The sequence below is a fragment of the Aspergillus caelatus genome, assembly GCF_009193585.1.
Source record: "Aspergillus caelatus strain CBS 763.97 unplaced genomic scaffold BDV27scaffold_374, whole genome shotgun sequence".
Lineage (NCBI taxonomy): Eukaryota > Fungi > Ascomycota > Eurotiomycetes > Eurotiales > Aspergillaceae > Aspergillus > Aspergillus caelatus.
Window position 1 is genome coordinate 1 of NW_022475637.1, and position 27,759 is coordinate 27,759.

A 27,759-nucleotide genomic window follows, 5' to 3' on the forward strand; every position below is an offset into this window, starting at 1 on the left:
GAAAGAGGAGACAGAGATAATAAGTACCTTGCCTCCGGATTCAGAAATAGGTGTCCAAATTCCAAGGTGCCTTCAACTTGCTTCTCCGCAAAGTAATCCGCCTCTAGCCGATGTAACTGCTGCTTCAACCGTGGGCGCGGAACCACCGCGCCGCTCATCCGCTTGGACCGAGGCTGTTTCGAAGCAGGGACTCATCACATGATATGAGGTCATGTGTCTTTGAGGACTGGTATGCGCGTTACCCGATAAGGAAACCTCCTTGATGGCTGGGATATCAGTGCTTAAGTTGGTACGGAGTATCAAGCATGGATTCATGATTTTAAGTCTCCGATAAGGACCACACATTCAATGTCCCACAATTTCGCAGTTACTATCCCCTATAAAGTGCAGTAGTGGCTTAAGTGACTTTCTGTCAGTCGCGAAGTCATTCCTTTGTCCAACCCATCTGCTCTAGACGCCTTGTATGAAATTCCGCCTCATCTATGAACCGTTCTGAGTAGTCTATGTTCAGCCCAGGAAACGTTCGGTGGTAGCGTTGTTTTGATGGTGGGGTTTCAACTTCTACGTACGTACGAGCATAAATACCTACCACTTCGACTTGCGGAGGGATTACATATACCGGGTTCACGATAGGGTGTGTAGCTTCGGACAAATCATTTATGCTCATGTAACTACTATATCAACTAGTACTAGTTCCTGGGCATTAAAAGGGAAGAAAATTAAATCCACATCATGTGATTTATCCCCGTCATTCCTGTAGATGACGAATGTGTTTACCAAGAGAATAATAGAAATCCAAACACTGTGGGTTACAATGTATTGCTTTTTAGCATTTACGTACTATGTAAATTGATATCTCAAACTATGTCATCTAATTCTCTATTGACAGTTAGTGTTAGTTCATTGATGGATTCCAAAAAGCTATATGATGGATACGCCGGAGACAAATATATATTTCGAACACTGCATCTGTACGTAAATACAAAGGAGTTATTTGCTAAGGAATAAATTACCACTAAGTTTACTACAGCAATGAATGCTATGTTATAAGAATAAACATCTGCTTAATTTAACCATTATTCAAGTTGTTCTCTCTTTTTACCCTATTGTCAAAGCTACAATAGTTATTATGTTGGTGGGTCAAATTTGGCCAAAACGCCATCGATGTCAGTCAGCATTGAGCAATCTGACGGAGGACATAGCAAATATAGATTTGCTAAATTAAGATTTTCGGTTGATAGACAGAGACTCTCGTAATAAATCGTATAATAAGTGTTAAAAGGTAAGTATCGTTAGTTTGGAGGTTTAGAGCATGAAGGATCATGATGATATATACACGGGTAAATTCCGGCCGTTAGCGTTGAAGAATCCATGTCGAGTTGACTTGGCTAGGACTCATTTGGTTTAGTCAGTAGGAGCTTCTCAATGACCAGTGGACCGGATCACGGGACAGAAGATTCCCCAGCACATATTAGTACATACCTTGGTAGAGCGAGGATTCCGAGGAATCGGGATGAGAAAATCCCCATCGAAAGATGAGGATGATACTGGGCCTGGAAAGAGGGAGAAGCAAAAAGCCAGTGAACCTTTTTTTGGATGGTTAAAGGGGTAGAATGGAAGCCGTGGCGGTTTGCCGTTTATCGTAGGAACACTCCAAACAGCAAGCGGTCTGTAGTGGATCTGCACGCCTCCCCCCATTGTTACTCATCTTTCTTCTTTTCCCAAACCACATCCAGACCTTCTTCTCTCAAAACAACACTTGAGTCCGGTTAAGTATCCGAGATTCAAGATCTGAAGACTGTCTTGGTCTTCTGTATCACAATTTAACCCCAGTGTTGGCAGTCCCCCTTGCCCGCTCCCATCCATACTCCGATCTCATACCCCGCCGCAATGTCGACCTCTGCCCGTCGTCGTCTCATGCGCGACTTCAAGGTACGCATTTCTCGTAGAGCTCAGAATTCGTGGTTTATGTTTTTGTTTCTCAATAAATTCATGTGTACTACTCGAATGATGATTGTTTTGGCCAGGAGGCTCGGTTCCTTTCCCACCCCGTCCTGATCTCGTGAGCTAATCTCTTCCATGCGCACAGCGTATGCAAACCGACCCTCCTGCCGGTGTCTCGGCCTCCCCGGTAGCTGACAATGTGATGACCTGGTAAGTGCACGGAGTTATTAATATTGTTATTTATTGCCCTGGTTCATGTGCTGATCCTGTTTCTTTAACTAGGAATGCCGTTATTATCGGCCCTGCTGATACGCCCTTTGAGGATGGCACATTCCGGCTTGTCATGCACTTTGAAGAACAGTACCCGAACAAGCCCCCTGGTGTTAAATTCATCAGCCAGATGTTTCATCCCAATGTATACGGCACGGGCGAACTGTGCCTGGATATTTTGCAAAATCGTTGGAGCCCAACGTATGACGTGGCGGCCATTCTCACCAGTATTCAAAGGTACGTTCTCTGACCACTAGTGATGGTGAATGATTGGTATTAATCGATTCCCGCTTTTCTGCAGTCTGCTTAATGACCCAAACACATCATCACCTGCCAATGTCGAGGCATCCAATCTCTACAAAGACAACCGGAAGGAGTACGTCAAGCGCGTGCGTGAGACTGTCGAGAAGAGTTGGGAAGACTAGGGGACCCTACATGTGATATTGGTTATTTCTCTTAATTGTTTTCTATTCCCTTCTCTTGGTATGATTTATCTGTGGGCGTTTATGACGAAACAAATATTGTCTGCTCATGTCAAAAGGTGACAGCATACTGTCAATGGTGGCGGACACGCCGTTGGCATGACTTGTCCTTGGAGGATTCACACGCCGTTTGATGACATGCACAGCGCGGGGTTTGGGCGCCTGGTACATATTCTCCCTTTGGTCTCTTTTTGTGGATAATCGCATATGTTTCAGTTGCGAGGTGCATAATGCATTAGCTTATGATGTTTTCTGCCTCAATTTTGTCTTGCTGTCTATTAGTCTTTCCCTTCCCGCTCTGCTTCACTTTGACTTAACCGATAGCGTGGTTTGCTTTCGCCTCCTGAGTCTTTTATGGGACCATTCTAAATGCTGCCCACATTTCATTAGTGAAAATTAAATAAACCTTATCATTAATTCCACTGCTGCAAATCGACATTTGCCGAAGGTATTTAACTCTTATTAAATGCGGGACAAGTTGACCGACAAGATAGTCTTCAGCCGATGCCAAGAAGGAGACTAACGGCTCGTGTCGAAGCATTATTATTATTTAGTGTTATTATGATTTCCTTTACAACTTTACTCCTCTGATGAAACACAAGAAACGAGACCGCACATCTCTTTGTTTCTTTCACGTCGATCTAGCTAGTCCTGTCGCTGTGGTAGTATATTGCCCTTCCGGCTGAGGCAGGTCTTGTCTGAGATTGCTTTTTTTTTTTCTTTTTCTTTTCTTTTCTTTTTTTTTTTTTTGTTTTGGCCTCCGGGGGGTTTGAAGAGATCACGAGTCCCCTCACTAAATTACTCCCCACGCAAGTGGTGTCGTGCACGTGGACCCCTGACCCAAACAACAAATCGCCCACCGTACCTGAAGTCACCACCTTCTCGTGCAACTGATTTGAACGACATTTCCGATACTTCCCCCCTCTTCGTGGGGCTCTCTTTCTCGTCTCTTTCGTTTTATTCTGTCCCCCCCCCTAGAAGCTGTCGCCGGGTTTCTGGGTCAGAGTGAACATGGCGTGAGTTTTGTTGATTCACCGCTTCAACGCCCAGAGCGGCGGAGACTGACACTTTTATGTCTGGCATGATAGGTCATCTGGCCCTAACTCCTCCAACACCTCTATCAAGGGTGCGCATATCCTCCCGGAGACTGATGTTTCTGTTTCGCGAGTAGTGTTACTGACCAGTTCTCCGTAGTGGTTGCGAGGTTCCGACCGCAAAATAAAGTTGAATTGTCTTCCGGAGGTGAACCCATTGTAGATTTCGAAAATGAGCAATCATGTCAGATCAATGTGCGTGGCCCCGGCTGATAATCCCTCCTTTGGAACCCTTCTTCTGGATGTCAATTTTGAAATTCCTAACCGATGTACAGTCCAGAGAAGGTACCGGCTCCTTCACCTTCGACCGGGTCTTCCCCATGGACTCGAAGCAAACGGACATCTTCGATTTCTCTATCCGACCCACCGTCGACGATATCTTGAATGGTTATAACGGAACGGTTTTTGCCTATGGTCAGACTGGTGCGGGTAAGTCATATACGATGATGGGATCCGATATCGACGACGACATCGGCAAAGGTATCATTCCCCGTATCGTCGAACAGATCTTCGCCAGCATCCTTACTAGTCCGAGTAATATCGAGTATACGGTGCGAGTCAGTTATATGGAAATTTATATGGAGCGTATTCGCGATCTGTTGGTGCCACAGAACGATAACCTTCCTGTGCACGAGGAAAAGTCCAGAGGTGTTTACGTCAAGGGTCTGCTGGAGGTCTATGTTTCTAGTGTGCAGGAAGTGTACGAGGTGATGCGCCGTGGTGGCACGGCACGAGCAGTCGCTGCGACCAACATGAATCAGGAGTCGTCTCGTTCCCATTCCATCTTCGTCATTACGGTTACGCAGAAGAATCTTGAGACTGGTTCTGCAAAGAGTGGCCAACTCTTCCTGGTCGATTTGGCCGGTAGCGAAAAAGTTGGGAAGACGGGTGCCAGTGGTCAGACACTCGAAGAGGCGAAGAAAATCAACAAGAGTCTGAGTGCTCTTGGTATGGTCATTAACGCGCTGACGGATGGCAAATCCACCCATATTCCGTATCGTGACTCGAAGCTCACTCGAATCCTGCAGGAGAGTTTGGGAGGTAACTCAAGAACTACCTTAATTATCAACTGCTCTCCAAGTAGCTACAACGATGCGGAAACAATTTCGACCTTGCGGTTCGGTGTGCGAGCCAAGGCAATCAAGAACAAGGCGAAGGTTAATGCCGAACTGAGCCCTGCCGAACTGAAGCAGCTCCTACGCAAAGCGCAGAGCCAGGTGACCAACTTCGAGAGCTACATATCGGCATTGGAGACCGAGGTCCATGTATGGCGAAGTGGCGAGAGTGTTCCTAAGGATCGATGGACGCCAGGAAGGAATGACGTTGTCAGTGCGACGAAGGCCGAAGCTCGACCACGCCCTAGCACCCCATCTCGCCTTCAAGAGGCTCGATCGGAAACTCCTCGTCCCGACTCGAGAGTCGGCGATCGCTCGAGCACCCCTAGTCTTGTACTTGAGAAGGATGAGAGAGAGGAGTTCCTCAGGCGCGAGAATGAGCTGCAGGATCAGATCGCTGAAAAGGAATCGCATATTGCCAATGTCGAAAGGGGCCTGCGTGAAGCACGGGAAGAGCTCCGGGCATTGAAGGAGAACTCAGCACGCTCGGGTAAGGACAACGAAAAGTTGAACACCGAGGTCAACGAGCTCCGAATGCAGCTGGAGAAGGTATCGTATGAAAGCAAGGAGGCTGCAATCACTATGGATGGTCTTCGGGAGGCCAATTCGGAGTTAACGACTGAACTGGATGATGTCAAGCAGCAACTTCTCGACGTGCGAATGAAGGCCAAGGAGACCAGTGCCGCACTAGACGAGAAGGAGAAGAAAAAGGCGGAGAAGATGGCGAAGATGATGGCCGGATTTGACCTCGGAGGCAATGTATTCTCCGATAACGAGCGCAAACTTCAGGATCTCATCAACCGTGTTGATGCATTACACCAGGTTAGCGAAGCGGGCGAGACCATTGCGCCGGACGACCTCCTGGAGCTTCGCACGAGTTTGTCGGAGACCCAAGGTCTTATCCGGCAGGCCGAGTTGACCATGAATGATCGGGGCGAGCTGAGTGAGCTGCAGGACAGCCGTAGGATCGAAGTTGAGCAGAAGCTGGCTGACCTCGAGCGGGACTATGAGAAGCTTCTGGAACGCAACCTGGGAGAGGAGGATGTCGAGGAGATTCGGGAGAGATTAGAAAAGGTCTATATCACCCGGAAAGATGCCGAAATGCAGGCAGCCTCGGAACTTCGCAAGGAGATTACGCGGAAGGATGAAGAACTCAGCAAGCTGCGTCAGTCGCTTGCCGACTCGCAAACTCGCGTGTCGACGAACGGGGCCGCAGGCAAGAACCTGCAGCAGCAGATTGCTGAATTTGATGCCATGAAGAAATCTCTCATGCGCGATCTGCAAAATCGCTGTGAGCGTGTCGTGGAACTGGAGATTTCTCTGGACGACGCCCGCGAGCAATACAACAACGTGTTGCGCTCTTCGAACAACCGCGCTCAGCAAAAGAAGATGGCATTCTTGGAGCGCAATCTTGAGCAATTGACCCACGTACAGCGGCAGCTGGTAGAACAGAACAGCAGCTTGAAGAAGGAGGTTGCTATTGCAGAGAGGAAACTGATCGCCCGAAACGAGCGCATCGCAAGCTTGGAGAGCCTGCTCCAGGAGAGCCAGGAGAAACTCACCCAGGCCAATCATCGGTATGGACTTATCACATTTGCTTTCTGGATGCCACCGTGACTAACCACAGTATTCCCCACAGTTTTGAAGCTCAACTCACTGCTGTCAAAGAGAGACTCGAGGCTGCGAAGCAGGGCTCTACCAGGGGTCTTCCGAGTATGGATAGCGGCGGCAGTTTTAGCTTTGGCGGCTCGAGAATTGCGAAGCCGCTCCGTGGCGGCGGCGGCGGAGGATCCGAGAGCAGTGCTCCGGTTGCCGGAGTCCAGTCCCAGGAGACGGGAAAGCGCACCAGCTGGTTCTTTGATAGACGATGATCCACGATTTCTCTTTTGTTGTTTATTTTATCCTTTCGCCGAAGATATTTGAAGAACATTCTTGACACGCCGATATCCTACATTTTGATGTCTTTTCGTGCGACATATGCCGAGCATGTTGTGTGAATGAAGCTCCCTTCTGTCTTATGATTTCCTTTTTCTCGTTTCTTTTTTGTCCTCTTGTCTCTTCGTCTTCCCCGTTTGAGCCCTTGGTACATTAGAATGAGCACCCAGCCTGTGTCACCAGAGGCCTCTGGGTCTCGCCGATACCCTTGTACATGATGATAGAACGCATTACGGCAGAGTAGCTGTGAAGGACGGTGGAATAGGTTATACAATACAAAACGATCTTCTACTGCAAGAGACTGGCCATATATGCTATATACACTTGTGCAGCTTGATTGCTAGCCTGCAGTCAGCGACTTAAAACATCCCTACAGGGTCTGCTTTGTACCGGGTTATTGATATATGTCCAGATTAGTTTCACTATATGCTGTCACTGCTACCTTACCTATCAAGCAAGCATATCTGGCCAGCACTGACTCCACTCCTTGAAGGCTCTTTGTGATACGAGAGATGCCTTCTGTTAAATGGCATACACCACGGCCCCATCCAATCTGCAATGGAATGTGCATGGCTACTTGATGAAACACTCGCCCCCGCCGTACAGACATAAATTGTTGAAGCTTCTCCAATGGTATCAGAATAAATAGTTACAGATGCGGTATTCTCAAGGCACGAGGAAAATAAATGCAACTACCGTTTCCAGCCCTCGATCTTCTTCCGCCGCTTCTCAAAGATTTGACCCACGGCTGCACCATCACCGCGCGGCCCCTCCTCGCCGTGCTTGCGTTTCCGACTCCTATCCAGCGCGCCACCACTTCCCTTAGCCCTGCGTGTAAGCCTTGAAATGCGGTCCGCGCCTTCAGTAAGGCCTCTCCATTCTTCACCTCCATAAGTGTTCTTGGCGGCCTGGCCACCTCGTTTGGCTCGGTCTTTTTTGCTCTCCTTTGCCAATCGGATGAAGTTGGTTTCTTCATAGGTTGTTCGTTCCACCTCGTGTTCTCTTTCCTTCTTGGACTTGGTGTGTCTGCCACCGTGAACGATCGTACTACCAATACTAGGCTCCGCCATTGGTGCGGAAGACATCTCGGCATTGACGAACTCATCGATAACGGTTGACCGGCGCGGACCACGTTCCCGGCGTTCTCTGGTTTCTGTGGTGGGAAGTGCTGTCGGCATGATCTTCGGTGGGCGATAGATGCCGTCGCTGGGGGCCTTCGTGGTAGACCTCTCCGCCCGCGCTTCCGGTTCCACTTTCTTCGCAAAGGCCGAGACGTTGGGTCGGTATGCCATCTCATCGATATCTTCCTGGTCTTCATCACTTCCTTCAGCGCTATCACCTTCACCATCGCTCGAGTCCTTCTCCGATCCATCGTCGCTGCCAGAATACTCTGCTTCGGTTGCCTTGGTCTTCGCGGCTGTGCGTTCGGTTCTCTCCACATTCTCGGCGGCCTTAATCACTTTGTCTATTTGATACTTAAGTCGTCCCTCTAAAGGCCTCACACCGCGGTCCAGGTAAACCCGTAATTCTGCGAGCTTTTTGACGGTCTCCTCACGCAGGGACTGATTTGTTTCAGTTTCGCCATCACGATCCTTTGATAGTCCGCGCAATTGAAATAACATCAGAAAAACAAGATTGTGTGTATAGGAGAGAAGTAAGTCGCTCTTGGTGTCTAGTAGTGATATACCATCTTGCGGAGGCTCGATCGACACCTCGGAGGGTGCGTCTCGCTTTTCCTTGGGGAGGGATGATCCGGCAGTGGTCAGACAGCCAGTAATAGTTTCCAATAGAGTAGAAATATTTTGCAAACCGGAATTCTCCGGCTGTTGCGTAGCGGTCGCCATTGTGATGTGATGAGTGGCACTGTTTCGTTTCCACTTGCGATCTGTAAACTGAAGATTTGCAAGGGAAATTTTTGGATTTCTTATCAACACGTGCCGATAGCCGCCTCGAGGGACCCATCACGTGTGCCAAGACCGATAGCTGGCCTCATCGAAACCGTCGAAGCCGTTTTGCTCCATCATTTCCGCCCGAAAGGTCTAATCTCCGTTTAGCTCAACGCTTGACCTGCTCCGAGGTAGCGGTTTACCCTTGAACCATCGCGGTACCCGCCCAATGAGCCACTGAAAGATATCTCCTGGAGTGGCAACTGTAGACTTGTATGTCACTCAAATGCATTTCTAGAACAACATAGTATCCCAGAGCGGCGACGGACGAGCTAATCTTTACGCTTTGTTATTGTACAGACACGCCCACAATGGCGTTCAGCAAACGAACGCTTTCCATATATTCTCTTCTTCTCGCGGCTCCCTCTCTCACAACGGCCTTCTACTTACCGGGTGTAGCACCCACCTCGTACGATGAAGGACAATCAGTGCCGCTATATGTCAACCATCTCACCCCGGGGCTTGCGCAACAGGACGAGCAACTCCATTCCGTGTTTTCCTACGACTACTATCACCCCGCTTTTCATTTCTGCGCCCCTGAAAATGGACCTAAGTATATACGTGAGTCGCTAGGGAGCATTTTGTTCGGCGATCGGATTCAATCGTCGCCCTTCGAGCTCTTTATGGGCAAGAACGAAACGTGCAAAGCTGTCTGCAAGGAGGAGGCCAAGTTCGATTCCCGTAGCGCCAAATTTACCAATCGGAGGATTGTGCAAGGATACAACTTCAATTGGCTCGTGGATGGACTCCCCGGCGCCCAGATCAACGTGGAATCCGTCACGGAGGCTAAATTTTACAACCCGGGCTTTGCGCTGGGATCATTGAACGACAATGGACAGGCGGTCTTGAACAACCATTTTGATATCTTTATTGAGTATCACGCAGTAGGGTACGGAGCCAAGGACAAGTATCGGGTTGTCGGCGTGCTCGTCCAGCCCGACTCCCGCGGGAATTCCAAGGTTCAGGGAGACGGGACTGTGGACTGTGGATCCAGCGATGTTCCGGTTATTCTGGATGAGGATAGTGAAACTGGCGTCACTTGGACGTACAGCGTGTACTGGCGTGAATCATCTACGCCCTGGGCTACCCGCTGGGATAAGTATCTGCATGTCTACGATCCGAAAATCCACTGGTTCTCTCTGATCAACTCCGCAGTCTTTGTGGTTTTCCTGGTCGGCATGGTGAGCATGATTTTGATTAGGGCTCTCCGGAAGGATATCGCCCGGTATAATCGGCTGGATATGATCAACCTAGAGGATTTGGATGGAACGTCGGCCGCTGTGGAAGATGGTATCCAGGAGGATTCTGGCTGGAAGTTAGTACATGGCGATGTTTTCCGATGCCCGAAATCTCCCCTGCTGCTGAGTGTCCTTGTTGGAAATGGCGCACAGCTTTTCATGATGACGGGCGCGACAGTTCGTAAGTTTATCTGGTGGTGATGGCCAATCTCTTCATACTAATCGGCTGGCTTAGTTGTCGCTCTCTTTGGTCTTCTATCCCCAGCCAATCGTGGTTTCTTAGCCACAGCCACCCTTCTCATTTATACACTTTTCGGGTTTATCGGTGGCTATGTGTCCGCTCGGGTATACAAATCGTTCGGCGGAGAAGCTTGGAAGCGCAATATCGTCATGACTCCTGTTCTAGTTCCCGGTTTTATTTTTAGCACCTTCTTCTTGCTCAACCTGTTTGTATGGGCAAAAGGTTCCAGTGGGGCTGTGCCCTTCGGCACTATGCTAGCTCTCGTTGCGATTTGGTTCGTTATTAGCGTGCCGTTAAGTGTTGCGGGTAGCTGGCTCGGATTCAAGCAGCGTGTACGTTTGCTTTGCTTGTGATGCTTATGATATTCTCGACTGGGACGTATGCTGACCCTTTCCCTAGGCTGTGGAAGGACCCACGAAGACCAATCAGATTCCCCGCCAGGTCCCTCCCATGACTGGCAGTCTTCGGACCATCCCTTCGTTGCTGCTGACAGGTATTCTTCCCTTCGGGGCGATCTTTGTGGAGCTATACTTTATTATGACGTCGCTCTGGACCAACAAGATCTACTACATGTTTGGTTTCCTGTTCCTATGCTACGGGCTGATGATCCTCACAACTGCGGCTACAACGGTGCTCTTGGTATACTTCCTGTTGTGCGCAGAGAATTACCGATGGCAGTGGAGGGCTTTCGCTGGCGCCGGTATGACTGGTGGCTATGTCTTCCTCAACGCGCTGCTTTTCTGGGCAACCCGAGTGAGCTTTGGCGGTTTTACGGGTGCGGTGCTCTATGTCGGATACTCCGCACTGATTGGGTTCGTTGTTTTCATCTTGACTGGTAAGTCCTGTGCTATCTTTCCATGTTAGTTCCATCGCCGCTAACTAATTCATCTACAGGCTCGATCGGATTTTTCGCAAGTTGGGCATTCGTACAGCGCATCTATGGCTCTATTAAGGTTGACTGAAACGTTCTTGACGCTGTATTTCCTCAATTGACCGGGCACCACGCTTGGCAGCCTCACCTCTTTACCTCCGCGCCGTACAAAATGATGGAGGCCCTTTTTTCCTTTTCTTTTTCCCCCGCAGTCTTGTTCCGAATATCCCCTGTATAGCTTGCGCGCATTCGTATTTCATTTACTAACTCCATCCGATGCATTGTCCGCGACCTGTACATAGTGTATACGGGAATGCTGTTTCCGTGTTTGGAAGATTGTTTGGCGCTAGTGGAGCGGGTGGGATTTGATAAATTCATGTGCACGGACAAGGTCAACCGAGACGTATTGTATGATATACGAACGAAGTCATTAAACACAGTAACAAGTAGAGATTTCCTGGGGTGGCATATAGTAACTTAGCAAACTACTGCGTGGATCCCTAGTGCGTCAGCTCTCTTGCGTCTTCTCCCCTTGGCGGTCAAAGGTCTGGACCGGCGGCTCCCCCGGTGTTTAACGCCACTAATCACTCTTCTCTCCCCCCGGTTTCTATTTTCCCATTTCCAAATCCCGCTGATCGGAAATCCCAATTGTTCCCCGTTTCCCTGCTCTACATCAAATCTTTCGTGGTTGAATTCTACACGGGTCTGGTTTGCCTCGTGCTTTCATCCGGTCTTTAATACAGTGAAACGATCCCTCCGGCCACGGGGCGCACGATCTTATCAATCCAAACCTCGTTTACCCCGCGATCTTCCGCAGCTGCATCTTGCACTCCCCTCCTCAGCGCATAATAGATCGGAACCGCCTGTGAGATTAAGATCTCCACAAAATCTTATAGGTGATATTTTACAATAAATCTGGAGCAGTCTTGAGGCGCGTGTTGTGATCATGGGTAAATCGTAAGTGCGCGTGCTTCTCCGTTTTGTGTACTCTTCACAGCCATGAAAACAATATGAACATTCAAAGCGGGATCCCATGCGCAGTCCCTGTCTTTTCCTTGCTGAGAGCATCAGCCTTGGCGATCAAATTGTCTCGCTTGTCGTCACATTCTGCTTGTTCAGCTTTTCTTCCGTTTTTTTCCTGCGATGTCGTGATTTCCCTCACTGGTTAGTCCGTGTGCGCTAACACCAATAACCGGTCAGTCAGTCGAAGCTTTCCCCCTCCCAGCTCGATGAGCTCCAGAAAGCTACCCATTTCGACAAAAAGGAACTGCAGCAATGGTATAAAGGTGCGCCGACACGTGTTTCCCTACATGTCAAAAGGTATTTGGGCTGACCGAGGCTTTCCGGTATAGGGTTTTTGAAGGACTGCCCCTCGGGAACCTTGACCAAGGAAGAATTCCAAAAGATCTACCGACAATTCTTCCCTTTTGGCGATCCATCATCATTCGCCAACTACGTATTTCGTGTCTTCGATTCGGATAATAGCGGGATGATCGATTTCAAGGAGTTTATTTGTGCATTGTCGGTCACATCGCGGGGCAAAATGGAGGATAAGTTGGATTGGGCGTTTCAGCTGTATGACATCGATGGCGATGGTAAGATCACGTACGACGAGATGCTCGCTATCGTGGAGGCGATTTATAAGATGGTATGTCAACCGCTAGCATTGGAAGGATTCTGTGACCGAGCGCTGACGGATGAATAGGTGGGCTCGATGGTGAAACTCCCCGAAGATGAGGACACACCGGAGAAACGAGTTCGCAAGATTTTCCGGATGATGGACAAAGATGAGAATGGCAGCCTTGACATGGAGGAGTTCAAAGAGGGTAGCAAGCGCGATGAGACGATCGTGAGCGCCCTGTCTCTGTACGATGGACTGGTATGAGTGGGTGGTGGTCGCATTTGTATGTTTCCTCTCCCATGACCTATAAACGTCTTTCTTTCTTTCTTTTTCTTTTTTTCTTTTTTTCTTTTCTTTTTTTTTTCTTTTTTCCTTTTTCTTTTCGGCGAATCCGGCGTGGTCGGAAGTCTTGGTTTTTTCTTTTCTCCTTTTCTTATCTTAACATAACCATTTCTGTCTTGTGTTTATTATTATCTTTTTGGTCGTTTTGCGTCTAGGATTCCCATTACTGCCTGTCCCTGTACTTGTCTACCTGGTGCCCCGTATCGGTGGTACTACGGTCGGACCGCTTCTCCTGTACACTTTCCCCCAGTCTCGATTGAATGTGCTATATTCTAGCCTTATCTTCCGGGAGCATTTATCATGGAAAAATCATAGGAAAAGGTTTGTCTCGTTGACCTCTATGGCTTTGATTGACAAATTTATTTCCTTTCAGTTTGCAGAAAAGAAAGCTCGAGATGGTTGATTGAGTGTATGCTTCTCCTGATATGGCGAGGGGATGGATTGACGATTATGTTGACATGTTCGAATGTTGGCGGGCATTTGCATGACTGAGCCTTCAAATGTAGTTTTTAGAGTTGAGATGTTCCGAACCCAAGGTATACAGAGATTAGGTATACATACAGAAAGATATACATATATATATATATATATACATCTACTCCTCCTCCGGGACGGTGGATACCTCAGATGTCCACACCTAATCTCTTGTGTGGTCCTTTGTTACATGTGGTAGCTTAAGACGAAATACTACCTGAGTAGGTAGTACTACCGCATTGGTTAATTAAAGAAATTAGCCAGGGCTCTTACTAGGTAGTAGTTAGCAGTCTAGTACTATTGGGTACTACTCTTTCCGGATTCGGCCCGATATGTCGCTGCTTTTTGCTCAGGGACCACTCCCTGCCTAGGTGTGTACATACAACTTCAAGCCATGTATATACATACATCTGCACGCTAACCCGGTTAAACTATGTCTTTATTATGCCAAAATAACCTCCTCTATACACAAGAATCATTGTCAAAATACCGACCGGGGGGATATCACCCGATCACCCTCAGAGATACATTTAAGAATGGCCGCTACAAAGTATACCATAGGTTAGCTTGGGGCGGCTTTTCTACCATTTGGCTTGCGGGTGATAGAGAGTTAGTCGATCAACTGATCGAGCATTTTGCCTTACCGTGGCTAACTGTATGCCAGCCGAAACCGATGGGTTTTGTTAAAAATCATGACAGCAAATGCCCGGGATTCACGAGAATTGGAAAACTTGAAAGTTTTGGAAAGGCATTCTCGAGGGAGACTTGCTTCAAACTATATTGTTCAGCTACTTGATTCTTTCACTCACGAAGGCCCTAACGGAGTTCACCAATGCCTTGTATTTGAGTTGCTTGACCGTTATGTTGATAGAGTCCTCGCGGATTACCGCGAGAGCCTTGATAAAATCTGCCCAGAAACTGTACTTCGGATGTCTAGACAGCTTCTGAAAGCTCTCGAGTTTATACACAGTGTCGGCATGTGTCACGGTGGTAAGAAAGCTCTCTCTTCCAACTGTATTCCCGGGAGTTGGGGAAAGTGTCTCTTACATAGTATTAAATATAAGCGGTGGAAACATGGCATTTAGCTGCACTAATCTATCCCATTAATCAGAAAACGAACTTTTTGAAGTTCTTGGGACCCTAGAAATCGAGCCGCTGGTCCGTGTTGATGACGCACCTTTGCCAGGCAGTTTTGATTATCACGTCGATTTGTGGCGCGCAGGGTGCATGGTAAGTGTATTCCTCTAATAGTTTACAACAACAACCTCTGGTTAAATATAAGATATAGATTTATTCGTTCGGATTCACGACATATCCATTCTGGTATCTTGGAGAGGATGAAGTTTTAGTCTTCTAAATGATTGGCTTTGTGGAGAGTCTACCAGCCGAGTGGCAGCCAACGTGGAAACCAATGCAGATGAGATCTAACCATAATCTAAAGATGGGAAAAGGCGAGTTAAGCCGGCACACCTTATGGACGGTGTTTCTAATGCTGTTTGGAAGATTGCAAGCTGTCCAAGCTAGAGCGAAAATTCGCAGAAGTGCGAAATTCATAACTCGCCCCCCTCCTTCAGGTTATTCAAGGATTGACGCGATTCCTACCAGGTGTTCCCTTCGCATCACTGTAGACCAGGCGCTTAACGTATTGAGCAGGACTGAAAGGCAACTGGAACAATAAGGTAATCTCCTTTCGATTCGCACGCTATTAGTATTTTACTGTTGAGGCCTGAGTTCCCATGAACCAATGCGATGAAAAAAGGGAAACAAAAAGGGTCAGTGATGGATATGACTAAGTTTCTCATGAACTATGAAGTATTGGAAAAAGGTGTGGAAGGTGTTGTGGTCCTGAAGAATACTATATTGGGCTTAATTTATTAGTGTACTCCATTGGTTTTGTATGTTCCCGTTGAATGATGGAACACCGATGGGAGGTTCCACGCCCTAGTAGTGGTAGTGGTGGTCAGGGTGGTGGCTCTTTCCCGGCCCACTGTGTCAACTCCACCCTTTCACATTATTACTCTCTTTTGTTCCCCGGCAATTTCCCCTAAACCGCCAGCCGATGACTCCATTCTGAAAGAAACTACTGCGTCAGTCGTTTGAGACTAACGCTTTGCTCCATGCCGAACGGGACCGGATACGAGAACGAAGGCGCCCTGCTTCATTCCTGCGCCAATGGTTCGAGTGCCACGCGGTTGTCGTGGCTGCATTGACGCCCACCTTAAGGTCCGTGTAGCCTGTTCCTACCAATGCTTGTTTCCCACCCCCTGAGCATTCACTGTTGCCTAAGTGTGATGTATAATGAACATGCTTTTCCCGCACCAATCAAATTTCCTCTGAATGTTGTGCTGTGACCGCATTCTCTTCTAAATCGCCCCCCAGTGGCACTATCCCACTGCCCCTCAAAACCAACACAGATGCCGAGATCCCGATCTCTCATCTCGATCTAGATTATGGCCCTTGCAGAGAAGTGGAGCCCGGCGTCAATTCATTGATTTATTTCTGGATACCAGCCAATGATGCCTGATTCCTTGATCCTGCCTATGATAACGCTAACCCCCCACTACAGTGCGATGGCAGGAACCCTTGCGCACGATGTAAAAGCCTCAACACACCCTGTTTGCGCCAAATCAGAGCGATCGAATTCCGCGACCAAGGCCCGGCCTTGCGACAGAAATATCGGTCGACGTCGTCGCAGCCCTCGCGCCTCTCATCGGTCTTGGATCGTGAAGGTGATCTTCCCTTGAGGTCGACCCGGTCCAATATCCAGTATCTGCCGGTTGCCTTTCCGATCAACGAAACGGTGTCGCATTCGCTGTCCGTTACCGCCGCCTCATCCCTGCAGACCCAAGTATTCACCAACTTCGTCCTATCAGCTTTTCCCTGTTATTTCAAATGCACCGAGACCCAAGTGCCGGTAAATTGGGTGGAATATGTCGAAAATCGGAGAGGGACTAATTCATGTTTCGATTGGGCTCTCCGCGCTTGCACTACCTCCTATGCAGGTGCTGTGCACAATGACCAGCGACTTCTGAAAGAAGCTCGGGTGATGTATATTCAGTCCTTGCGGTGCCTTGGCGGGTTGTTGTCCGACGTCTCTACGGCCAAATCAGACGAGGCCTTGGCGACAGCTATTACCCTCGCGGTTTATGAGAAGCACCACTGTACAGATGCAGACTCGTGGCTCAAACATGCGTCAGGGATCCGAACACTGATGAAGCTCCGGGGTCCGTCGGCTCATCTTCATGGGTTCGGTTGTGCCATGTATGTCGCTTATCGAGGCTTCTTAGTCACAGCGGCCCTGGTATCTGGGGAAGAATGCTTTCTGCAGGAGCCTGAGTGGCAGGCCCTCAATGAAGAAATTGCCGCGAACAATGCCAAGCTGCCCGATTCATCCTTGTATACGGATGTTGTGGAGCGTGGCTTTCTCGAGGTCCTGAAGATACCCGGGCATGTAAAGCAAGTGCGCAAGTTGCTCTCCCTTTCATTGGAGGAGAGGGCTAGGCGTCAGCCGGACGTCTTGCGTAGCGTTCAGGCTGCCCGCGCGGCGCTTCGAGGGATTAACACGGAGTTTGGTATCTCGGTGTCAATGCGTCGTACTGGTCAAGATGCTCGACAGAGCTTCATCGGCCCGTCTCCACATTTCTTTCTCGACGGCTACTCGGCACTTTTCGCGAGTGGTGTTGGCTCGGGCCTCTTGATCCTCAACCAGCTGGTCCTTGCCATAGATCCGACACAGCGAACCTCGCTCGAGTTAGAATGTCCACTTCTTTCGGGGGATAGTTGTTCGAGCCCAGCCAGCTCCGAAGGTTCTTTGATACGCCCTTTAACACCTCCGGACTCGCCACATGCACCGCAGCTAGTAGTAGAGTCCTTGATCACTCCCACCTACAGAAAGCCGCCTACGACAGACTGGATGGATCACATTGCAGGGACGATGGGTATGGACGGAGTACGGGTGAGTTTGCTTGAATAACCTTGACAATTGATGGCGTTGAGTTTCTATGAGTCTGGAGTTTGGTTGCTTGAAGCTGGACCTGGTGTTGTCTCTTCTTGATACCCCTACAAGTAGATAGAAATGTGAATATTGGTGATATGTATTACTGTGCTTTGTGGCAGTCACTACTTTGGGAAACACCCCTTGCGGATCCTGCTCATGAAGCGTCTATTTCCGTGACTACACTGTTTAGTGTGTCATTCTTCAAACTCGTTCAACCCCACAAGATGTGAAGAATCAATCCTTTCGATGGGAGGTTGCCCAATGGTCTTTTGCTTCTACCTCACTTTGTTGGAAACAAAGTCATCATCAAACACTGATCTCCACTGGGACTCTCAGATTGCATAGTGTCAAATCATTAACCGGGCCAAGTTCACTTCCAATTCATCGGCACGGGTCACTCCAGCTAGGGTCCGATGGTGTTGACCACCTACACGTGCACCACATTCGGGACAGGTGGAGATTTCCATAGCACCACCGCAGTCTCCGATAGTGAAAGGATGGTTATTCTCGCAACGATACCAATGTCCGGTTCCTCTAAATTCCCGCGCCATAGCAGCGACAACAGCCATTCTTTCTTCACTGGTCACGGGTGTGTAAAACGTACCGCCGCGGAGCATCTTCGAAGTGCCCTCAATTTCGTCAGCAAGTCCACGCACCTGCCCAGGGTGCGCCGTACACAGCTTTTGGGCTCGTTCAATGCACTCATTACCCTCTTCTAGAAGGTCTTCTGCCCGAGTTGGCTGACCGCTGCTCTGGCGCTCTAGGGCACACAGCTGAGCGCGGAAAAGATAGCCCTCGACCTGGTGCAATACGCGCTGTGAGTTGACAGCCATGGCTGTCAGCCTTTCACCTTCCTTTCGGTTTGCCTGGAGGTCAAGCTGTAGAACACATTTGTTGGACTTGCTAGGGGTTTGTTTATACAAAGAGAGGAAGTCCCCAATCAATGCCGTGTCGAGGCGAAGCAACAGAGAAGCTGCTTGAACGCATCCTTTCGTCTGAAGCACACTCTCGTCGAATTCAAATTGCCCGGTTTTTCGTTTGCGACGACGGGCATCTTCCACCATGTTGCGTACTTGGTTGAATGGCTGCTCCTCCACCTTGACTTTGTTGTAGTATTCTGTAATTTGATGCCGCAGGAGGATTAAATCTTTCCACCTTGTCGTATCATACTTCCTGAGCTGCTGGTGCATCAATTGGATTTGGTGGTCAGGTGGCCCTTGAACCTTGAGAGCAAGTTCATTTTGGAATGCTTTTGCTACCGCCGTCCCTTCGTGCTCTGGCAGCTGAGCTATAAATTGGGCAAGTTTCTGAGTCATCTGTACGTACTGCTGATTTACGTACAGAATGAATTTCTTCGTCGCTTCGTCCAGCAAGGCACGCCTCACCAGCCTCCCATATCGGGATATACTTCTTAACGAACCTCGACAGGTGGCACAGTTCCGAACGTCCGAGATGGAGAACGGCTCGGATGATTTGGAGATGGAGATCGGCTTTCCCATTTCATCAACCACATAGTGTTTCCCAAGGTCCATTTGAGCGTCCATGTTTTCCACAGTTAGAAAATGTCCACATGGGGGAAATATGCAAGGATTTTCGTCTAGGTCAATCTCTTTGTACGTCTGACCCAAGATGAAGTCCACAGATATATCCTTAATGGCGTCGGTCGCACATGTTTGACAGAATTTTTCCGCTGGACAAGGTTCACCACATAAAGATGGGCATTGGTGGCCGCATGGTAGAACTTTCTCGCATCGTCGAGAGCATGGAATGTAATCACACGGAGCGGCGCAAGGCATGGAATACGCGCTATGTGGACACGCAGACAGGCATTTTGATACTGCACAAGGGGCACATGGCTCGGAACATTTTTGAGAACATCTGGAGTGACCACACTGGACATCACAGGGCGCTGTGCATGGCGGACACGGATCCCCCCCGTGGCATTCTCCTGCGCAGGTATGGGCACATGTGGAATAGAGACGGTCACACCTTTGCTTGCATGGCCCATGATCTGCCTTGATTTTCTCGTTTGTCTGAATCATACATTGACTGCATTGACGCTTACAGTTATGGCCGCAGGGTAAAGCAGCATGACATTGGCGCGTGCATTTGTACTCGGGCTTGCTCACATCGATGTGACAGGCGATTGTTATTTCATGGTTGCAGTAAGGGACGTGCTTTTTGACAAATATTGGACATTTAACGAGACTGAGATCTTGTGCTTGCCAACAAGGAAGACTGGCCATTGAGTGACCACAAGGGAGGACCCGGTCTGCATCAAATACCATGATGCCGCATCTCTTCGGACACGCGTCGCCACAAACTTTGGGACAAGGGTGGGAACATCCTTTCTGTGGACGCGGGCATGGCTCTGGGCAATAGACCGTCTGGTGGAGTATCTCTGAGTGGCATTTCTGCTTGCACGGGTGACCACACTGTAAACGCTTGCCGCATCGCAGACTGCAACCTCCTTCAGGCGAAAATTGCACGAAGTCGTCCGGCTGTGATACAGTGATAGGAGTAGAAGGGTGGCGGGGGCATTTGAGCTCTAAGCCTGTGCCAAAGTTATCATGTTCTTCCAAGATGCTAAGAACCTTATGCCACATGTTTACACCCCTTGAGGTGTCCGAGTTACCGATGATATACATTCCATGCTGTGCGCGCGAAAGCAAAACATTGATGCGGTTTGGTGTGCGGAGGAAGCCACATCGATTTTGACCGTTGCTTCTCACCAGAGAGATCACCACCACCTTTGCCTCCTCACCCTGGAAGTTGTCAATAGTCGCGACTCTCAGTGCCTGTAGGAGGGTAGATCTAGACACTGCGCTCGGCGGCGTCGGTCTTTCATCTTCTGTGAAGCCTGCCTTGTCAAGGTCGTCCTGGTCTCTTTCTCCAAGGGTGATTGTGAATGCTTGGCTTAGTTTACGCCTCATTCGGTGAAGTTGGCCAAGATATGGAGTCAGAACAGCTATGTCACCTGCTTGGTATGTTCCTTGGCGGAGCAGATGGTTTACCAAGGTCGATGTCATTTCAATTTCGTGATCATTCCAGTGAGATGTTGCCATGGCATCCTGGATCGAAGGGTTGCCTTCAGGCCGGCGATGGTCAAGCCAGAAAAGCCTTTTCCTCATACCTGCAACCTCAGGATACTGACTAACTGAAGGTGCATCCTGTAAGTTAGGGTACAATGTGTCTCGGACCAGTTGTGCGATTGAGGGATGCATTCGTCGTTGTGTTTCCAGTGTAGAAAATGGGAGCCTTATGCCAACGTCATCATCCGGTTCAACAAGGCGTTCGAACAGGGAGCGATCCAAGGAGTATTGTTGTCCTGTTCTGCTCTCTCGAGAAAGCCCGTAGTTCTGGATCTGAGGCCGAAGCTGCTGATGATCTCCGATCAGGATGACCTGCTCGGCCGATGGTAAAAGTGAAGAGAGGAGATGAGCTTCTAGGACCTCGCCCGCCTCCTCGCAAATGATCACTTTTGATTGCAGTCTGCGCAGCATGTTCAGATTGCGGGCTAAGCCAGTCGTCGTTACTCCTATTACATCGGCATTACGCAGGCATCGCAGATCTAGTTCGTCTCGGATCCTATCATAGGACGCTTTGTTTTCCTGGTGCGACGCCAAGATTGAGTGAGCTTGAGTATGAAGATCTTGTCTACTCTCTCTGATCCAATGGTTGTGTAATATTCTGCGTTCCTTAGAGGTCATGTTGTCCAAATGGACCTGATGAAGGACGTCCACCGCACGCGGCTGGCCCTTAGTTGCTGGACCAGATCTAAGCCACGTCTGTAGAAGATGTTGACGGCGTCGACCAGAAGCCTTCTGAAAATCATGCTCGTCCTTGCCGAACAGTTGACTAAATTGGCGAGGATGGTTTCGCTTCAGATGGAACTCCAAGCTTCGATCGGTGCCTATTGCATCCAGTTTAAGTGCATCGAAACTGTTTTCGTAATCATCGAAGTTCACTTGCAGTTTCCACTGTTCTTCCTTTTCCAGCCTTGTTTTGTCAATCTGTCGAACTACGGTTCTGAGATTGAGTGGCTGTAGTTTTTCTGACTTGGACTGCGAGCCGATACGGATGATTTGGGTCGTGATTTCATTGTCCAGTAGGTCTTCTAGAAGCTGATCGAGAGCGTGATTCGTGTAGCAGACACATATGATAGGGCCAAGTTGTGGCTTTACTTTCGCCTTGTTAGCGAGCAGGACATTGATCAGAGCGACACCAGTATAGCTTTTGCCCGTTCCTGGTGGGCCTTGGATCAGTCCTATCTTTCGCTGAAGGGTATGGACAAGAGCCTGTGCTTGTGCATCATCAAGGGTAGACTTCTTTTGGAGCTTCTCCATGTCAAGGGGTTGCGACGGGCTCACTAGGAGGTCCGACCGGTCGTCCATGAGACAACATAGGTTGAAACTAAACCCTGGCACCGCCGCATACTTGGGAGGTGGCATGTCTACTAGGCCGGTAAGCATCTCGTCTGGGGCGAGGAATTCGGACATCGGAAGGTCTGCAGCTTTCTTCATTGACTGAAGTGCCTTTAAGGTTGGTTGGAACGATGGCAATAGAATCCCAGGAAACTCGATCAACGAGAGTGCGCGTCCGCCGTTGCGCGGTCGGTAACAATCTAGGATATACTGCCGATTCTCCTCAGTCGGTTCCACCAACTCCATGGTCACAGATGCACCTCTCGCCTCCTTAAACAGCGAGGAGACCTTCCTCTGCCGCGGTTTTTGCCTCACATCCATTCTGGGACGCTCTGGCCCGGCGACGGTGCAAAAGATGGCGAATCCTCGGAGATCCGTGAGGCAAACGAGGGCACTGGATTGTAGTCTTTTTGATAGCTCCCACCATTCTCTACGGTGAGCCTCCGACATGGACCTGACATTCAACGGCTGTGCAAACTGGACAACAAACTGAAATCCCGTCAAACGATCGAAATCCAGCCCCCGTACCTGGACGTCCTGATAGACATTGGTCCTAACTTGACTCTTCTGCACATCTCTTAAACGGCTGGGCCTCAGTTCAGCATGAATAACGTCTCGAAGCTGACCGATGGTGTCTTCCCTCAGGAGCCGAAAATTTCGGTCCAAGAGCCCGCCGAGACCGCCGATATGCCACTGTTGCGGGTCTTTTCCGGGGAGATATTCTGAACGCGGACTCATTATTTCCTGAAAAGTAGGCATGATTTTGATTCTGCAAATGTCCGCATGATCGTTGTCGTGGCGACCACCAGGCGGGTCTTTCAGAGTGACAAAGGCTACAGGAGATTTATGGGCTTGTCGAGGTATTGAGTTGCCCAGCAAAGGGGGTAGGGCGGATCCAATCTCCAGCTGGCGTTGTAATACTTCCAGGTGATGCCGCGGTCGGTCTAGTGACCCAGCAGCCTCCAAGGCGTGAAGGATCATGAAGAGGTCGTAAAGGCGCCTCGCTACTGGCTTCAACGACTCCTGGATGAACGCAGTCGAGTTCAGCTCGATAATCTTACAGAACACCAGAAGCGCTAGTTCTAGGTAAGTCGAGGTTGCATCTGAGTGAAGTTCAACGTCCAGCTGTACAACATCGGCCAGAAAATTCAGAAATGGCTCTGCACGATGCCCGGCTGGTCCGTAGATGCAGTTGTAGATTTTCACCACAAACTCCTCCATCACTAATGACGCGAGAACTTTGTGGTGAGTGATACTCTCGAGAAAGGGGAGGAACTGCTTTTGAAATACATCTCGTTTGGTGACATTTGGCATCAGACAATAGTCACGCTGAATGAGTTCCTGGATTCGTTGCAGACCCCCCTCGTGGGAGAGGCATTGGATCACTTCTTGAGCCGTACTGTCGTCGTCCACTTCGATCAGCCTTCTGGCCGTTGCGAAGAACTGGCCCAGTTCTGCACCCAGAGGCGGGATAGCTAGTCGGCTCTTAGGGGCTTTTCGTTTCCAGGCGGCAAGGCCGTTGATGTCGTTGGTTCTATGACTTGGTTGCTGCCTTCGCGCGCTCGATCTCGAGTTGTTTCCTTTGGCTGCAGGCTTTGACGGGCCGGCCTCGTGGGAATATCGACAATTCTTGAACTTGCAGGACCCAGTTCGGGCGAAGTCAAAGCATATCCTGGCGCAGTCTATTAGCGTCGTGTCTGACATATTTTCGTATGGGTATGGTTACTTTGCGGATCCCATTCTGCTGATCTCACAGCGGAGTCTAGTATACTTTGAGGGACGGTCGGACGTATCCTAGTCCGCATGAGATGAACGCTTTTCCTTGGACGCAAGTGTAGACGGTGAGGGGACCCCAGAGTATGTTGGAAAATGAGAGCTATATGCTATGTCTGGCTTGTCGACCACGGTCGCAGAATGTATATGGAGGAGACACATCAACCACCCACGAATATCTCTTTATTCTGATCGAAAATGATTGAAAGCCATGGTAGACCCAGTATATATTCACTGATGTACTTGAGATGTGTGAATATGCCATTGTGGCGTCACGCCGTCAGCCTTTTCTCTCGGTATGACCCAATGATTGCAATCAGCGATTCACTCAGCCGTGGTGAATCGAGTCGAGTCTCCCCACTCGAGCTGAAAGACCTGCCACATCACTTTGCATCAGCGGGGAGTTTATGGTCCTGAGTCAGTGAATCCCACTTGAGAATATTGATTGGCTGTCGGTTGCAGTATCTCTTTTGTTTCCTCTTTTTTTGTTTTTTGTTTTTTTTTTTTTTTTCAATTGGAGGTGCAGCTTCAGCCTTGCCGGTGAATTCATCAGCCAGCGGTAGTTGACGTGGTCCTGTCGCAGGCAGCGATACTACTAGTACTAGTAGGGGGAGGCTGGCGCCTGTGCAACTGTTCTTTCCAATGAACACCGTTCAATCTATCAATATACAGTTAGATGATGTAGTTATATACATAGACATCCCAAGCCTAAGCCCCAAATACACAAGCCCCCACCCCTCCTTGTCAAACAACCTAAGAAGACGACCCAGACCCAGACCCAGACCCAGACCCGATCGCTCTTTTCTTCCACCCAATATCATAAGCAATATTTCCACCCTTCAAAACCATTCCAGGGATCCACCCTTTCTCCTCCATCCACACAAAGGGCCACCACAGAAAAACCCCCAGCACACAGAACACCGTCGCGAACGCATGTATGGCCAATACAATCCAGTGCCCGATATGCGGGAGGACAAACTTGATAAATTCCGAGGTTTGATAGAGATCCTCTTGTTTGGTGATGTAGTAGAGTTTGTGGTGGCCGTTGGTGTGAGCGGTTAGGGGCGTTTTGTGATCTGGGTTGCCGTTGGCCACGACGTCGGCGTAGCTTACTCCTCCTCCTCCTCCTTCTTCTTCTTTTGGTTCGTGTGATTTTTCAGAGGACGCCGTTGTAGATTGGGAAGAAGATAAGTAACCATTCGGATTAGTAGTCAACGATAACACAGTCGTCAGCGTCACAGGCGCAACATGAAATGGAACAATCCAGATCGTGAAGACCTGGGACATGGTCACGTAGAGCTTTTTGTTGTCGGAATCATATGCTGTATCCCATTAGCATCAATCACCAATCATATATATTCTACTATAGAGAAATATATAGCGGATTGATATGACGAGAGAAAAAGAATAACGAACCAATAGAATGAATCTTCATCTCAATGCGCGGCGACATCACTTTATACCACTGGTAGATCTTTTGCACCACCCAGCGGCTGCCTCGGAAATGCTGGATTCGGCAGAAAGGGTGGACGAAGGAGGCATCTGGGGTGAAGTATTTCTCGATGGTTTGGGCTTGTTGCGCCGGAGGTGATTGCGTGAGGTGCTGGATCACCGTGGGGATCTCGGAGACTGTGGTTTTGGATGTTAGGCTTTTAAACTGTTACTGAAGAGGTTTGGGAAGGCGGTTTGATATGTACCTGGATCTTCCATCTTGTGTTTTCTGGTATTTATTTGAAAGATTCTGAGGGATTGATGTGAGATCGAGAGCAAATGAAGATTGATGTCTTTATATGGGCTTTTTTTTTTTTTCTTCTTTTCGATATCAAAACCGGGACCCGATGATGATGTCATTGCATGTGAAAGTCAATTGACTGCGATTTCCTGTTTGGGTGTTGTCACATGATATATCCATCGCTGTGAAGTCGATATGCGGTAATTCGGGTGGAAAAGGACTTCATGTGTTCAATAGACATATAATTAGATATCGTGAGTTTATGAAGCAGTGTAATTGTGACATATAACTCGGCAGAAATACGTGAGGGTGGTGTGACGATAAAGTTCGGAAAATTGTAGTGTGAGGAAGGTCACTGATTTGATCATTCCATTTTTAACTCCATCTAGATTCGAACGGCAAAAATTAGATTTTATGCGGACACGGTCCAGATGTCAGGATGAGGGAAGTTGTCGATAGGTCGTGGATTGGATCCCTAACTTTGCTGCACACCATCAGATATGTCCTGAACCTGAATTCTGAAACACAACGGACTCCCGTTGTATCTCGACATATCAGCCCTTCTTTACAATGTTCTCCTACAACATATTCCAGACTGTTGTAAAGGGATCAAGCTGGGAGCCTTAATACGGAAAGCTTTGAACTCCAACTGAATTTATCAATATGTCCAAGCTGCAGCAACGGAGGACACGGGGGAAAGATATCATTGAAGCGATATCTTGGACCGGTCGGTCGTTGACTGTACGGAGAGAGTTTCCTTACAATATTATGCGTTTGTTTCTTGTAGATATTTTTAATAACTCCATAAAACAGACAATCTACGCCGGCATCTCCATTTCGCAACGCGACTACGGAGATAGTAGGGCCGCCATCGCCTTTCGGAATTCGGCATACCTATTCGACTATGTCATGTTTGATGTGCCTGCTGAGTCCTCTCTTACGGTTTGCAATCGGATCGTCTCCGAATTGCGGACGTACAGTGAGAAGCACATGGAAAAGATCGTAGGTCTGGCCATGCCACTGTCCCTGGCCGACAAGTACCCATCTTTCGGTCCTCAGCTCTGGCGGGAACTGGATATTCTACCTCTAGTTCTGGAACACAAAGAACGTGCAAGGGCGGATGCCGACCAAGGCGAATTGGCGACATTCTCATCATGGAACACCAAGGAGCTGGATGAACAGGCGGACTCCATGGTCAGAAAGTGTATGCGGTATGTATACGTGATAGGTCTAGATTCAAGGGTACACACACCTGATCAATCACAGGTCTTTCGGCGTGGGCCATGTCCTGCAGGGGGAGATTGGTCTCGGGAGCTTGGTAGGCGTTGACCGGAATTTTCGAGTGCGGTTGGCCGATTTGGAAGACTACCAGGAGACGGTGAATGCTCGGACATGGTCCATTGCTCAACATTATGCAGACGAACTCAAGCGACGGAATGTGAAAATTGCGTTCTTTAGCTTGTCCTCGCATGGGAGACCGGATATCCATACGAGGCACTCACTGGTGAGGCTCTTACATTATCTGGGGGTCAATGTTCAATGGTGAGGAGGCCTTCTAGATTCTGCAAATGTGGTAGCGGCTTAAACCCTGTGGTCTTAGGTATGTCCCGAAGCCACGTCCAGGGATGAATAGCATTATTCGGAAGATGCAAGATACCCTAGAAGGATTGGGTGGAAGGGATGATTCCATCACCATCGAAGAGGAAATGTGTATTCTGCAATGGGTCTATGAAAACGCCCGACGATACTGGCTCTGTGAAGATGATCCTTTGCAGGCTCGTTCCAAGGGCGGTGCAGACATTGTAGTCATCGACGACGTGCCCCTTACTCCCGCAGCATTATTGTCGAAACAGGTCGATCCGGGACGACCAGTTATTTTTGAAAATCGACTTCAAGTCCAACGGAGCGCGTTGCAGGATGCGAGTGACTTTTCGACACGTTTGTGGGACTTCCTGCGGGAACGTCTCAAGCATGTGGATCTTATCGTATCCCAGGCCCCGAAAGAGCTGGTACCGGATATCATGCCGCAGAAGAAGGTTGGCTATATTCCTGTGTCTGTAGATCAGTAAGTCTCTCACTTTCTGAGAAGATATTCCCACATGCTAATATGCTGTAGAATGGATGGATTGAACAAAAATATGAGTGACTCTGACATCACGTTTTATGGACGCGAGTTCAACTCCTTGTGTCGATCCTTCGAGACACCGACTCTGAACTATCCAGATGGTAATTTTATGTTTTTTTTTTTTTTTTTTTTTTC

The 27,759-nt window shown here is 48.9% G+C and overlaps 9 protein-coding genes across 9 annotated transcripts; 6 read left to right on the top strand and 3 right to left on the bottom strand.

Moving 5' to 3' along the window:
* Positions 1-1,192: 1,192 nt before the first annotated feature.
* On the top strand, positions 1,193-3,111 carry ubc2 (E2 ubiquitin-conjugating protein RAD6). The gene is made up of 5 exons (XM_032069211.1): positions 1,193-1,388; positions 1,483-1,932; positions 2,090-2,154; positions 2,227-2,451; positions 2,516-3,111. The coding sequence occupies exons 2-5, from the start codon at positions 1,891-1,893 to the stop codon at positions 2,637-2,639; spliced, it is 456 nt and encodes a 151-aa protein (XP_031921098.1). The 5' UTR covers positions 1,193-1,388; positions 1,483-1,890; the 3' UTR covers positions 2,640-3,111.
* Positions 3,112-3,589: 478 nt separating this feature from the next.
* Positions 3,590-7,137, top strand: BDV27DRAFT_138331 (putative kinesin family protein (KinA)). Its single transcript, XM_032069212.1, has 5 exons — positions 3,590-3,712; positions 3,785-3,822; positions 3,891-3,985; positions 4,066-6,482; positions 6,545-7,137. The coding sequence occupies exons 1-5, from the start codon at positions 3,708-3,710 to the stop codon at positions 6,774-6,776; spliced, it is 2,787 nt and encodes a 928-aa protein (XP_031921099.1). The 5' UTR covers positions 3,590-3,707; the 3' UTR covers positions 6,777-7,137.
* Positions 7,138-7,427: 290 nt separating this feature from the next.
* Positions 7,428-8,683, bottom strand: lcp5 (small subunit rRNA maturation protein LCP5). The gene has a single exon (XM_032069213.1). The coding sequence runs from the start codon at positions 8,460-8,462 to the stop codon at positions 7,533-7,535; it is 930 nt and encodes a 309-aa protein (XP_031921100.1). The 5' UTR covers positions 8,463-8,683; the 3' UTR covers positions 7,428-7,532.
* A 198-nt stretch (positions 8,684-8,881) lies between these two features.
* BDV27DRAFT_138333 (transmembrane 9 family protein) lies at positions 8,882-11,647 on the top strand. The gene is made up of 5 exons (XM_032069214.1): positions 8,882-8,999; positions 9,087-10,205; positions 10,260-10,597; positions 10,665-11,100; positions 11,160-11,647. The coding sequence occupies exons 2-5, from the start codon at positions 9,098-9,100 to the stop codon at positions 11,225-11,227; spliced, it is 1,950 nt and encodes a 649-aa protein (XP_031921101.1). The 5' UTR covers positions 8,882-8,999; positions 9,087-9,097; the 3' UTR covers positions 11,228-11,647.
* Positions 11,648-11,803: 156 nt separating this feature from the next.
* On the top strand, positions 11,804-13,640 carry BDV27DRAFT_138335 (EF-hand domain-containing protein). The gene is made up of 4 exons (XM_032069215.1): positions 11,804-12,093; positions 12,337-12,422; positions 12,489-12,784; positions 12,842-13,640. Exons 1-4 carry the CDS (start codon positions 12,083-12,085, stop codon positions 13,019-13,021), a joined length of 573 nt encoding a protein of 190 aa, XP_031921102.1. The 5' UTR covers positions 11,804-12,082; the 3' UTR covers positions 13,022-13,640.
* A 625-nt stretch (positions 13,641-14,265) lies between these two features.
* BDV27DRAFT_163970 (uncharacterized protein) lies at positions 14,266-17,546 on the top strand (the record flags this gene model as incomplete). The annotated part of the gene is made up of 3 exons (XM_032073623.1): positions 14,266-14,563; positions 14,685-14,803; positions 16,140-17,546. The coding sequence occupies 3 exons, from the start codon at positions 14,266-14,268 to the stop codon at positions 17,544-17,546; spliced, it is 1,824 nt and encodes a 607-aa protein (XP_031921103.1).
* A 371-nt stretch (positions 17,547-17,917) lies between these two features.
* On the bottom strand, positions 17,918-24,059 carry BDV27DRAFT_169851 (putative NF-X1 finger and helicase domain protein; the record flags this gene model as incomplete). The annotated part of the gene is made up of 7 exons (XM_032075139.1): positions 20,771-24,059; positions 20,721-20,740; positions 20,217-20,690; positions 20,002-20,186; positions 19,955-19,971; positions 19,825-19,921; positions 17,918-19,791 (listed from the first exon to the last, which is right to left on the bottom strand). The coding sequence occupies exons 1-7, from the start codon at positions 23,696-23,698 to the stop codon at positions 17,918-17,920; spliced, it is 5,595 nt and encodes a 1,864-aa protein (XP_031921104.1). The 5' UTR covers positions 23,699-24,059.
* Positions 24,060-24,411: 352 nt separating this feature from the next.
* On the bottom strand, positions 24,412-25,605 carry BDV27DRAFT_138340 (uncharacterized protein). The gene is made up of 3 exons (XM_032069216.1): positions 25,465-25,605; positions 25,184-25,396; positions 24,412-25,089 (listed from the first exon to the last, which is right to left on the bottom strand). Exons 1-3 carry the CDS (start codon positions 25,475-25,477, stop codon positions 24,521-24,523), a joined length of 795 nt encoding a protein of 264 aa, XP_031921105.1. The 5' UTR covers positions 25,478-25,605; the 3' UTR covers positions 24,412-24,520.
* A 557-nt stretch (positions 25,606-26,162) lies between these two features.
* On the top strand, positions 26,163-27,568 carry BDV27DRAFT_163974 (uncharacterized protein; the record flags this gene model as incomplete). Its single annotated transcript, XM_032073624.1, has 4 exons — positions 26,163-26,240; positions 26,313-26,710; positions 26,766-27,041; positions 27,100-27,568. The coding sequence occupies 4 exons, from the start codon at positions 26,163-26,165 to the stop codon at positions 27,566-27,568; spliced, it is 1,221 nt and encodes a 406-aa protein (XP_031921106.1).
* Positions 27,569-27,759: the final 191 nt, after the last annotated feature.

What these genes read in the sequence shown, in the direction of transcription:
- BDV27DRAFT_138335 (XM_032069215.1), top strand. An exon ending in ACTGCAGCAATGGTATAAAG is followed by an intron (nt 12,423 to 12,488) that starts GTGCGCCGACAC and finishes TTTCCGGTATAG; the next exon opens with GGTTTTTGAAGGACTGCCCC. An exon ending in TGGAGGCGATTTATAAGATG is followed by an intron (nt 12,785 to 12,841) that starts GTATGTCAACCG and finishes ACGGATGAATAG; the next exon opens with GTGGGCTCGATGGTGAAACT.
- lcp5 (XM_032069213.1), bottom strand. Translation starts at nt 8,462, where the DNA reads ATGTTATTTCAATTGCGCGGACTATCAAAGGATCGTGATGGCGAAACT.
- BDV27DRAFT_138331 (XM_032069212.1), top strand. An exon ending in AGCAATCATGTCAGATCAAT is followed by an intron (nt 3,986 to 4,065) that starts GTGCGTGGCCCC and finishes ACCGATGTACAG; the next exon opens with TCCAGAGAAGGTACCGGCTC. An exon ending in CTCACCCAGGCCAATCATCG is followed by an intron (nt 6,483 to 6,544) that starts GTATGGACTTAT and finishes TATTCCCCACAG; the next exon opens with TTTTGAAGCTCAACTCACTG.
- BDV27DRAFT_138333 (XM_032069214.1), top strand. Translation starts at nt 9,098, where the DNA reads ATGGCGTTCAGCAAACGAACGCTTTCCATATATTCTCTTCTTCTCGCG. An exon ending in GGCTCGGATTCAAGCAGCGT is followed by an intron (nt 10,598 to 10,664) that starts GTACGTTTGCTT and finishes CCCTTTCCCTAG; the next exon opens with GCTGTGGAAGGACCCACGAA. An exon ending in CGTTGTTTTCATCTTGACTG is followed by an intron (nt 11,101 to 11,159) that starts GTAAGTCCTGTG and finishes ATTCATCTACAG; the next exon opens with GCTCGATCGGATTTTTCGCA.
- BDV27DRAFT_138340 (XM_032069216.1), bottom strand. An exon ending in GATGAAGATTCATTCTATTG is followed by an intron (nt 25,090 to 25,183) that starts GTTCGTTATTCT and finishes AATGGGATACAG; the next exon opens with CATATGATTCCGACAACAAA.
- ubc2 (XM_032069211.1), top strand. Translation starts at nt 1,891, where the DNA reads ATGTCGACCTCTGCCCGTCGTCGTCTCATGCGCGACTTCAAG. An exon ending in GCTGACAATGTGATGACCTG is followed by an intron (nt 2,155 to 2,226) that starts GTAAGTGCACGG and finishes TTCTTTAACTAG; the next exon opens with GAATGCCGTTATTATCGGCC. An exon ending in ATTCTCACCAGTATTCAAAG is followed by an intron (nt 2,452 to 2,515) that starts GTACGTTCTCTG and finishes GCTTTTCTGCAG; the next exon opens with TCTGCTTAATGACCCAAACA.